This window comes from Nesoenas mayeri (genome assembly GCF_963082525.1).
Source record: "Nesoenas mayeri genome assembly, chromosome: 7".
Lineage (NCBI taxonomy): Eukaryota > Metazoa > Chordata > Aves > Columbiformes > Columbidae > Nesoenas > Nesoenas mayeri.
This window is the reverse complement of record NC_137551.1, coordinates 9,009,842-9,022,064: the sequence shown is the minus strand read 5'-3', so window position 1 is coordinate 9,022,064 and position 12,223 is coordinate 9,009,842. Positions and strand designations below refer to the sequence as shown.

Sequence of the window (12,223 nt, the reverse complement as noted above, 5' to 3'; positions counted from 1 at the left end):
GTTTTCTGGGCATCCAGACACTAATAACTACTTCTACGCAAAGAAGAAACTGATTTTACACACATGCAGTGTCCTCCCAAGGAACCATGTATAGCACAGCCCTTCACTCAGCTCACCTGTTGCTGTTGGTGTGCCTCATGCCTCTGGCATTTTTACATCACTCATGCAGTCAGTCCCAGTACACACACACACAAGGGCAGGCTATCCTGCTTGGTCAAGCTGTACTTTCTTTTATGGCTGTTTTGTAGGAACGTAAGTATTAAGATATCCAAAAATTCTGCAAGAATTATAGGTAGGTCAACGTATCTTTCCTATGCTATTATGTAGTATCTAGCACTCTGGAGTTATTTATCTTATCTGCTTTTACTCCTTCACCTTTCTTTTCATGGACGTGGCACCAAGTTGTTTGAATAAATACCTAAAACCACAGGTTTGCTGCCCAAATAAATCCCTTGCTTCTTTTCTCCTTCAAGAAAGCACTGAATAATTTCTTTGTTATAGAATATTTCCATGGAATAAGTACGGATCATTTTTCATTTACAAAGTCTACATAAAACATTTTAAAACAGGGAAAAAAAAAAAAAAAGACGGAACTTACATCGTTGCCTCATGTAAATTGGACATGGACAAAGCTGTTTGCCTGAAAACTTTCTTTTCATCCAGAGGTGAAACGTATGCGGGCTCACTCTCCTCCTGAGAGTAACACAGGTGCTCATCAACAGGGAGGCAAGATATTGGACTGGATGATAACTCATGGCTGCTTTGAGAATGGTCTTCATCTGAGTCTTCCTCCTCCTGCTTATAAAGTGTAAAGCATTATTAAATTAGCTGTATACATTACAATAATAACAATTAATAGGATGACAACATAAAGAATTAGGATCTAACCATCTGAGTGTATTCATTGAAACAGATTACGCATATTGAAAACTGTACCCAGGTCTGCCGGAGATAGTTGGTGAGAGGTCTTGTGGGGCTCACTGAGCTGCTGTGTGTTGTCCACCATGCGTAAATAGCACAGAAGTTGGCCCTGCTTCTGAGTATCTCCAGCCAGTAATTTATTTCTATTTACTCAAAAGCCCTTATAAGTAGCAACAATTTAAAGAACATTCTGTATTTATGTAAGAACTGCAATCTTGCAGTCTTTTACTCCTCTTAGATACCATCTATTATGTATTATGTCCAGAAATTCTTTCTGTAACATGAGTTAGAGGTAGAGATTCCACAGTTTTATAGCTACAAATGTTAACTACCAAAACAGAGTCATGTCACTGTCTTCCTCACCTTCCTTCATCCTCAGAAGAAATGTTGACCTTTTGAAACTAGGGCTTAAGCATAAAAACTCTGTGAAACAAACCTCCTAAGAAGTAACACAAGGGAACTTCAGTTACGTTTTTAAAGAAAATATCCATGTGCATGCTACAAGGATTTACATTGGGATTTTTTTCAGAGAAATTTGAAGCTCTACTATCATCTAACATGATACTTTATAATTTTAAAAATCAACCCAGCCCCAATTACTATTAGATTAGTATTTTTGATAGAGACATGCTAATTAACTTCCAAATAGCCAGATTCCACTGCTTCTTACAGTGAGACTAGTACTGTTACATTACATTGATACATAACTAGTTAAAGTACTACAAATTATATTTATGTGCTATATTATTGATAAAAGCATTGTCAACAAAATATAGCAGAAATACTAACACTATGGTTCTTCATGGAAAGAGATTGGTTTCATTCTGTGTTGCATATGTTACCCATAATGGAAAACTCATGCAAGCCTTTGCTCTCTTAGCCAGCCATTTGAAGTGATTGCCTCAGAAACTGTTGTCCTACGTTACAGCCTCTGGCACACTTTGAAGTTGAATTTTACAGAGCATTTTCTCTGTTTGAAATATCAACACCCTGTATTAGCCAATGAGCAGATTCTTCAAATATCAGTACTTCTACTGCTGCCAAATGGACACACAGGTACACATCAAACATAGCCGATAGTATGTTTTCTTGACAATGGCTATGAATTCTTTCCAACTTACAATTGTCGTGATCAAAGACGGAGTTGCAAGAAGTTTCTTGATAATTCTGTATCTGTCGTAAAGAGGTTTCATGAGGCTCTTTTCTTGCTTAGCTACCTAAAGAGAAATCATAACAAGATATACTCCTCCAAAATTAGAAATAATAAATAAATACATTTCTCATTTGCTCCTGTAAAGCTGAAAAAAAGTATTAGAATTGTATGATCTGATGTGTATTTTGCTTCCAACGAATATTTCATGGGAACTGTAGTTTAATCTGTACAATTTCTAAAAAAGGAAAACGGCAATCTATTTTTTAATGGAAAATACCCAGCACCGCCCAGGCAGAGGGTAAACTATTTTCTGTCCTTTCTGAAGATGCTAATAGAGTTGTAAGAGTTAAGGTGGGTTTCTACTGTGCCTCGCATTGATATCTCACTTACTTAACTGCAATAATAATGGCAACAGGCCAGCTACAGTGATGTGACAGCCTGCCTGGGCCAATAGGCTCAGCAGCCCGGTGGGATGGAGAGCGCTGAGAGCATGGCTGTCCAGCCTTGGTGAGCAAGCCGGCTCCAGGCAAATTGCTCACTGGAAGTGCCTGCCACAGTCGGGAGCAGCCACCTGGTCACTGAGTGTGTGCTTGCTCTTTTATGAGCTCTAAGAGCACTGATTTGGAGGAGAACAGTATTTTAGATCAGGTGTTGAGAGCCTGATCCAGCCACAAATATTTACAAATACAAAGATAAAAGCTTATGGAAACTAGCTGTGCAGTATAGCGACTAACTGTGGTAAGGAAAAAAAAAGTAAATCTCACAGGAATTTCACTGTCTCTTGGCGCTGCAACTGCACTGCTGCAGTGAAGCCCAAACACACGCACTGAAGTCAGAGCTGTTTGGCAGACCCAGGATTCCCTCATGGCTGCTTAGTATTGCCAATCACCTCTTTCCTGATGCAGTTATCATCCCCTTTCGTAGCTGGTTATAGGGCTCCTTCAACCTCGAGAAGAAACACTCTCTCTGAACCCCATGCTACAAAGCATGCCCTGTTACTCTCTTTTCTATCTTTCGATCTTCAAGTCTATAGATCACTATCTCAATATCATTTTTGTTCTTCTTAGGAAATAACATTTCTTCATACCCTTCCTGTATCCTCTCTCCATCCCTCAGCTCTAATTCCAAGCCTAAAGAAGACTGACAAAAACGATTTTATCCAAGATGTGGAGAGAATAGATTAAAATCATAATAATTTTAAGAGCTGGCATATTTTTTGACACATGCTGCTGCCACTCCCCTTGTCCTCCACTGCAACATTTACTAGCCAAAAACAGAGACAGTCATAAGAATGCAGACATAGACATTAAACAGGAATGCCCCAGCTTTGTGCAGACAAATTTATGCATCATCATCTCAGCAACGGAGGCACTTTCTTGTTTTGTACCTACAGTCTACAGAGATTTTAATTAACAGATTTAAGTGCTGCTGTGAAGTAGAGGATAACACAGATGACAGGTAAGGTCGTTTTTGTTTTTCATTTCTCAAATGGTGCCCTATAAACTTTTCATAGGAGTTGAGCATTCTAACTTTCATATGTCCTAACACAGCTACAGTATGCAGGAGCCAAAGTCTGCTGTGGATGTGTAAACCTCCACCTTTAGCATCAAAACCTGCAACTTCCAATCATGAAGAGAGATGCAGGACCACTAGAAAAGTGCCATTTTATTTTATTTTTAAAAGTATAAACCAAATTCATCAGTATCAGGCAATCACATTTATACCTGAAGATTAGTATAAAATAATTAAAATTATGTTAATCATGTCAAATTCATCCAAATCTATTTTATATAGGACTCCAAAAATATTTGTTAGACAAGTTAGATAATTTTTAATTTACCTATCTTTCCATGGTATACTTACAGGTCGTCCATGAATACTCTCAAAATATAGTAGACATTTCTGAAGACTGATTTTTTCCAAAGCCATTTGCTTTTTTGTCATATCCTATTTGAAAAAGTTATTTATAAGATTATGAGTCAGGATTTCATGACAAGGGTACACGTAGGTATCTGTTTAATAATCTAGTCTCCCCAGATAAACATTAATAATGAATTCTGTTTCTGTCCACACTGAGGTCAATGGGGACTTGGCATTGACTGAGCAAGAACAGAGTCCACATGTACATGACTGAAGTTTTAAATGAATCAAAGTACATGTCACACTTTCAAGGCCTAACGCAAAGCCAATGAGAGCTTGGAGATACTTCTACTGATTAATGTAGGTGTTAGATGTAATACTTGCCTGCCTTGATTTCTTTTGAAATTACTATTTTTATGAAAGCAATTTAATGAGCTCAGAGTCAGGAAGCAGTATCAGGCTATTGACAGAACACTGCATCCTTCTCTATAAAGTTTCCAAGGTACAGTTATGGTCTCAGTCAATAAGGCAAGAATCTTTGTGTGTTGCTCAATCAGAATCTGCACCTGAAAAACTTTTCTGGAGTGCTGTTTGACAGAAAGTCTAAACAAGCAGAGGTTTTTGCCTTGAATATCATAGCTAAATTCCATGGATATGGGGTACATCTCATGGGTTGGGTTTTGGGAAGGTGGGTTCACAAAAGACAACTGCAGCAGCTGAGGAGAAGGTTTTGGCATTGAGGTCCCACAGATAGCAGTGCAGCACTTTCCTAGAACGTTTTGCAATGTTTAGGTAACATGAATAGTTGTTATAACTGAAAAACTAAAAAAATATTTTTCTCAGCCATCCTAGGGAGAAATTAATTAATGAGATCTGCATGTTATTAACTTCTATTTGCCAGATCAGTTCATAAACCATAGATAGCATTCCTCATTATGTATCAAATATGATTTAGTTGTAACAAATGAGAACAACCATTACAGACAAAACACTCAAAAACCTGCAAAAATGCAGAGAGGGCATTCCTCGGTTTTTAATTACTCATCAAGAAAAATAGATTTGCCTGGGCTGGTAAGTGATGAAGAACAGAAAGCTTTAGCTACGCGAACACAACACATTTATGGAGTGGAGTGACAGATTCACAATTAAATCCCTAAATGTCCAGTCATTGTGATACCGTGGTTAACACCCCATAAATGCTGAGCACACTTTCTGTAGAAAGTCGATGGCTAGGGTTCTTTTATTGACAATTTGAGGAAGTTTTTTTAATAATTAGCCTCTACTTTTTAGAAATGTATCAAGCCCTGAAGAAGTAATGCTCTTCTAATACTAACGGAGTGCCTCACTGTTCACTTCAGCAGGAGCAAAACCTTCTTTGTTTGCTGTTCATATGCAAAAACCAGTCCAGAAACACTAATCACATTTTGCCTTAAAAGTCTGCTTTAGTTAATCACTCCAAATTTATCTGTCATTCATGTTCAGAGAAGAGCTGCTAACTAGAATGTAGGAGTATTAAAAAGTAGTTAATTGGTTTACTTATTGCTAGTTCTGCAATTAATACAAGGTTAATTCTTTCAAAAAGTATTAAGCCTGAAGCAGCTGAATGGTTAGGAGGAAACAGAGAGTGATCATTAATATTGATTTTACACATGAGAAACAATCTCAAGCGGGTTCAGCACTTGGGTCTATTTCATTAGCTCATTTTATTAGCAATCTCAAGACAGGTTTGAATTCAGCTAAGTTTGAAATGGCTGATAATTTCAAAATCAGAGAAGGCAGGTGCACTCGCAAATTACAGAATTGTCTGAGACATCCTAGAACTGTAGGCTGCATAGAGTAATATGAAATTCAATGCTAATTAAATAAAAACATTGCTTCATAACCAAGGAAAAGATGAACTGAAGCGGATCAATAATGAGAGGACTGACACATAAAGGTAACCAGTCTAAAAAAAGCCTTGGGGAACAGACTGCAAACCTTAAAACTGAAAACAAGGCAAAAGTTGTTTGTTGCATATAAAGAAAGAAGAAGGAGGCTACATATAAAGCTAAGGTGGTCGTTTGTTTTTTCATAACTTGGAACGAAGGCACGTGAAATCCTCACTAGTCAGTTCCCTGAATGCTTCTAGCTTGTAAGCTTGCTGTTGTTTTTCCAGACAGAAGACACATAGTGTGAGGACAGACAGAAGACAGCACAGATGGTGTCTGGCCAAGGCCTGTTGGTCTCAGAGGCAGTGCTTTGTTTCCATGCAGGCAATGAGCCCGGGTTCCCAGCACCCGCTAAGGCTGCCCCTTGGGGGTGTGCAGTGGCTCACTACAAAGTGGTATTTAACACAAAAATAGTAAGAAAAACGTTGAAGTCAGGCAACAAGGCACAGGACACATCCACAGAACAGTACCAGTTGACTTCGCTGAGGGTCAGATCAAGTCTGACTGCAGCCCCAGCTGAGCAGCACAGGGCTGCTCCTCCTGTGACTGGGGCAGCGATTTCATCCCCAGCCATTAAACATCCGGATTGGTTTAAAATCAGGAGTTGGGATTTGAATTTGGGTTTTAGGGATTTGGTGTTTGTTCTGAGTAATTATAAATTATGTTTCTTTGGCCCCTGAACTCCTACATTCATGATCTAAATTTTTTTTTTTCTTTTTCTTCCTGAAGCCTTGTACCTAAAAAGAGGTAAATTGTTAAATAAATCACCAGCTCCCAGCACCAGGAGCAAGTAACAAACAAATAGTAACACATGACCATCCCTATATGGGTTGCTGAATCCCAATTTTTTCTGTGTCTTCTCTATTTTACAGGAAGGGTGTTTTGTTCTGAAAACCACATTCTGCTATTTCATATTCAGATCTTGTGGCTTGTCCTCTTTAGACCTACTGGGTGGTTCAGGGTTTTACTCTGCACCTCTTAAGGACACTCAGCCTCACATTTGTATTTCAGCAAGGCCATAGAGGCTTCCCACAGTTTATTTTCTGGGGAGAACTGAGCAGGCTTGTATGGAGAGACTATCCTTGCCCAAAATAGCAGTACTGAAAAAAGAAACCTTCAGCTGCCACTAGTGTACTAATAATCTAGCTCAGACTCTGGTACAGGATCTAAATATTATATACAAAATAGAATATTGAACACAAAACAAATATCTACAGTAACGCCAAACTTGCATGTAGCTGAGATGAAGCCTTTGATCTTTACTGTAACCAGCAGATAAGCTTAATTAATTTCACATCATCAGTGCGATAAACCTTATTCTCCCCCAAAAGTCCAGGATGACGCATAATAAAAAACCTATCATTTTAATGTTATACTTAAGGATCTCCTAAAATACTTCTTTTTGAAAAAGATCAATTTGACTTCATATTATTCCTTTTCAAGCCTCTGTTCCATGATGTTTTGTATAACTATTATCAAACATTTTTGCTAACAAATGAATAGTTCTTTCAACACAGGTTCTCTCTACAAGAATACAAGAAGAAAATAAATAAGATCTTTAAAAATTATATTTTAAAATATTAACTTGTGCAAATATTTAATTCACACTACAGAATTCTGTATGAGAATATTTCAAGTCAGCACTGGCACTGCACAGATTTAGGGGTTCTCTCTGGGAAAATCAGGAGAAGTCCAATTAATTGAAAAATGCATGGGACAGAGACCCACACCCAACTTAATCTTATAAGAGAGTTTTCTGGGCAAGATTTCCTCACTGACATCTGTTTTGGTGTCATCTGATCTCACTCCTTGCATTATATATACATATATACATATATACATATATACATATACACACATATATATATTAATACATATACATATATACATATATACATATATATACATATATATATATATAATTTTACATATATATATATATGAACTAAAAATACTATCATACAGTCTGTACAGTTGGGATTTTAGGACTATATACAGAACAGCATGGTTTTGTTGTCATCTTTTGTTTTCTTGCAAGGGAGTTCTGGTTGTGAAACATTTTTCCATTGCAGATTTTTCAAAACATTTATAAAAAGAAGCAATTAAAAAGTCAGTCATGTATGCAGAGCTCAAGATCTCAGAAGCACAGCATCATCATGCAGAGTTTAAGTTTTTACACAGTAACCAGTTGTTGAAGAACTAAGAATAGAAACAAAATAAAAGAAAAAAAATAAAAATTATCTCTGCTGGGTACTTTCTGCTACTGAAATCCACCCAGAATAATTTCTTAGTTCTTGCATAATTTAGCATTTGGGTTCTTTTCACTCCTATTTGTCCTCCTCACCCCTTCCCCTTTTTTGTTTATCAGCCAGAGTCTGAATGGTACTGTCAACATTTAGATTTTAGGTACCTTTGAGGACAGGATTTACTTCCTTGCCTGGCTGTATAGCAGCACAAATAGGACAGCAAAAATAGCCAAACCAGAAGTACTTTTATGGACAATATGTATCGCAGAACAGCAGCCTCAGACAGACCCTATAATATATCAGTAGTGTGGAAGTACAGCAGAAGTTTAAAAACAAAAACAGAAATAGATTGGCCAGACAAGCAAGCATGTTTCATGGAATATTGGTCCTACATTTAGAAGAGTAATTGAAAAGATGGAAGAGCAGAGGCAGCACAGGAGCAGAAAGGCAAAGCAGACGGTTGTGCTATCCATGTGAGCTTAGTGCAGAGTGACTGAACGAGCAGAGCCTTTCAGCATTTCTCAGGTGAGAGAGGACCTTCAGTGTCAAAATAACTTCAGAATGGTTTTAGTCACACAGTTTCTGTGGACTCAAGACGGGATTGCTTTTGCTGTCACCATCTTCGACACACTTCCTCAGGTAGGCAGGTTTCAGCAGTGCCTGGCAAACAGTTTTATACGTGCATCTCTGAGCAAAAAGCGTTTAGCATGATATGAAAAAACCTTCTGCGCCTCTTCTGTGCCTCTTTTTCTTTGCAACACTTCACAGAAAAGTCACTTCAGAAATTGACACTAGAGCTCCTATCTTGTTAGAGATAGAATGCACTACAGTGCCAGAAGATACAGGATGCACATCCACCAGCGTACCCTGAGACAGCTATATGTGAACTAATATCTACATCAAATTATAAAGTTCTGAAAGAAACAGCCATACTTGTTAAATACCTTAATAGTCTCAGGAAGGTTGAAGTGTTGTCTTTTCTCCTTTAGTCGCCTCAATACACTATCCACGGTGTCTTCTACTGAGGGAGGTGGTTCCACACTTGTGGTCTCCTGTGTCCCAGCCCCTTTAGAGGTCCCAGTGCTTTCGCGATGATCATGTCTTTGGGGTGCTCGTGAGGTACAGTTTTGCTCTTCTGAAATTCTGAGTTTCAGCTCTGAAAGGCAAATTACTTGGCAAGTAAATAGATTAGAAATATTTGCAAAGAAGTTTCTTCTGACACTACAAGAAAAAACACATCCCTACTTCTTACATATGACTATTATCATACCACAGTTTCATAGGAAAGTAGCACTGCTGCACTTCAACATGTAATATCTTTTGCTTGGTTAAAGTGAAATCCAATGGTAAAGGGATGAGTTGTGTCCAGACCAATGAAACTTATAGCACAGATGTACTTATCTTTTTCCTCCAAGCCCATCTTTAACATAAAAGGTGTTACCATGGGTGAGGACTAGTGAGGCAGTGGGTTAAAGAGTGGGCTCTGGGTAGGAATCCCAGACAGGCTACTGAGCTGGTCCTCACAAGGAGAATCAGCCACTTCGCTTAAATTACTTCCCTTGGCAGAGGAGCACCTGAGCAACCCCGCAAGAAGACATATAGGTTGTGTCCTAGCTTCCCAGGAAGCAATAAAGTATGTAAGTATATAAGCTTGACATCAAGCCAAAGACCCTGGAGCTCTAGGGACCTACACAGAGCAACAAAGAAATTGAATTAAGGTCTGATTTAGCTCCTGTAAAACCAGGCTTTGTTCCTAGCATATGTCTGGCTGGTGAAGGACCTTGGGCAAGGCAGAGATCAATGGCTCCAAACGTGTTAAATTTATTGAAATCTGTGCAGAAACAGTAACATATATTTTAAGCTGTGACAGTCTGAGGATACAGGCCAGGTTTGTTGAGAAAAACAGTAATTTTTATTAAACTCATAGAGCTAGGAATGATGGACAAGCCTTACCAACTTGAAGGAGGACCTACAAGCACTTGCAAGTTTTTCCATTTCAGTTGTACCTGTCTCATGAACCTCAAGAGTCTTACTTCACTTAAAAGCAGTGTCATTATTCAGGATAAAAAAATCAGGGTTGTTTACAGGATCGAGGCATTTTGGGTGTGCAGGTCAGGCTGACCTATGAAAGCCATACCCCTGCCTAGCTGAAGCAATGGTTGAGTCAGAGAGATATTTTTCAGAAAGTTAACTACGTAGTTTGGCCATTTCCTCTCATTTGCCCCTTCCTGGATTTGTAACACAAAGTTCAAGAGGGGAAAAAAAAATAATACAGTAATTGCAAAGCCTAGTATCAAAGGGAGAACTTTCCAGAAGATATTTACTGAAAGTTGAGTTTCTAATTCTTTATTTACCACAATCACGCCTTCTATATCAACATTCTTAACTATATTCAAAACAGAGATGAAACATAATATTATGATTTAATTAGTGGTGAGAATCCATTTATAATGGGGAAAAAAGATTTAGATAAATTATAAATAGCCTTCAAAAAAAAGAATCAATTAGTCTGGCTACATTTTCCCTGAGGGCAAGCATGTGATACACCCACAGACGTTAATGGAGTGGTATGCAGACAGTCAAGGGCAAAACTAGACCCCCAAGAGTGAATCTGATAGCAGGGAAAGATCTATTTTTGTGATCAAACAAATAAGAGCTTTAGAGTTGTGTAATCTCATTCCTAAAGCAACATTTTGCACCTACATTTGTACTATTACAAGGACAGTTTAATTTTGTAGTTCCGTATTTCAGACACATAAAAATATTTAGAATAACATTGCCTTTTGCATGAATGTTTAAAGTGGTGAGGGAGAGATGATGTCTTTTTCCCTTTCCCCTTTTTAGCTTTGTGATGAGGGTGGAATGGGCTTATTTTAATCCCTGCTTTTAGGAATGAAGGCAAGTCATATCACTTAATATCTTGGTTGTCATTGGGAAAATTATCACCACGCATTAGTGAAAAATGAGTAGAGCACCAAGGTCAAAAAAGGAACACTAAAATATTCCAGGTACTTTCACACTTCCAAAAGCTTCAACAATAAAGTGGAACTACATGCTATTATGTACCTTTGAGCTGCTTACGACCTCTGGCCAAATCATTCATCCATTTCAGAACTTCAGGATTGGAAGTCTTGTCACCATGTGAAGGCTAAGTGTAAAGAAAATGGGAAGAATAAAAAAAGAAGGAATTGATGGTTATACAATAAAACAGATAAAAACTTATCCATGCACAATGTGCTAAAAAATGTCTGGAGTTTCAACTGCACTATATCACAGTGTCATGCAGAGGTACTGATCTATCAGGCCTATCTGTCCCCATTGTGTCACAGTGTTACATAAACCTGAGTATTTTGGCTCTGATCCTAAAGAAAACATTAAGTCCTTGACTAATTGGAGTAATCTCAGCGGCTTCAAAAGGACTGAACAAATACCTAATGCTAGTCAAGTTCCTAAGTGATTTTCCGGATGGCAACCAAAGCATTCTGTCCCTTACAGGGATGAGCCCTTAACTGCTTTCAGGCAGGGATTCTCTTGGGAAACAGCATTTTAAATGTTTCAACTGAACTGGTTAACTAATCAAATGAAAAAATCCTGTCCAACAGAGTGATTTCAAAAGCAGCAAACAACAAAAGCTTTGTACATCGGTTCTTTTTTTGCATTTAGAAATTGTCTCCAAATTAAAATCAATTCACATGGGATCTTCAAAACTCAGATATCTACGATAGTAAAACAGTTTTGTAAAATTAAACCTCCTAAATAATTTCTTTTCTGGTCAGAGCGTGATGACTATTTAAGTATGAAATATTACTCGTAGGAGTATATGATGACTATAGGGCAGTACAATGTACAAATGTACACTGAAGTTTGCAGTGATTGTCCGGATTACAAGGTAACATCAAATTAGCTGAACTTTCCTTTTGATGTAGCAATAAAATATCACAAACTTCCCTGTTTCACATTGTACACATCTGTAGCATCACAGATGTTTTGGGATGTTCATACTGCACAATACGTGTTACACAAACCAGCTCGATATGAGCAGTGATCTTGTTGTGTACACAGCACAGAGGACACCATCGGCCTCAAACAACCCCCCAGAAACACACCACAACTTT

General features: G+C 38.0%; 1 protein-coding gene across 1 annotated transcript in view; it reads right to left on the bottom strand.

Moving 5' to 3' along the window:
* The window catches only part of FAM13C (family with sequence similarity 13 member C), a gene marked incomplete at its 5' end in the record, with an annotated part of 134,898 nt that overhangs the window by 2,203 nt on the left and 120,472 nt on the right, over window positions 1-12,223 (bottom strand). The window contains 4 exons of the mRNA XM_080348188.1: window positions 599-798; window positions 2,043-2,138; window positions 9,053-9,264; window positions 11,175-11,256. Of these exons, the coding sequence (XP_080204314.1) occupies window positions 599-798; window positions 2,043-2,138; window positions 9,053-9,264; window positions 11,175-11,256 (590 nt within the window). The remainder of the gene's footprint in view (window positions 1-598; window positions 799-2,042; window positions 2,139-9,052; window positions 9,265-11,174; window positions 11,257-12,223) is intronic.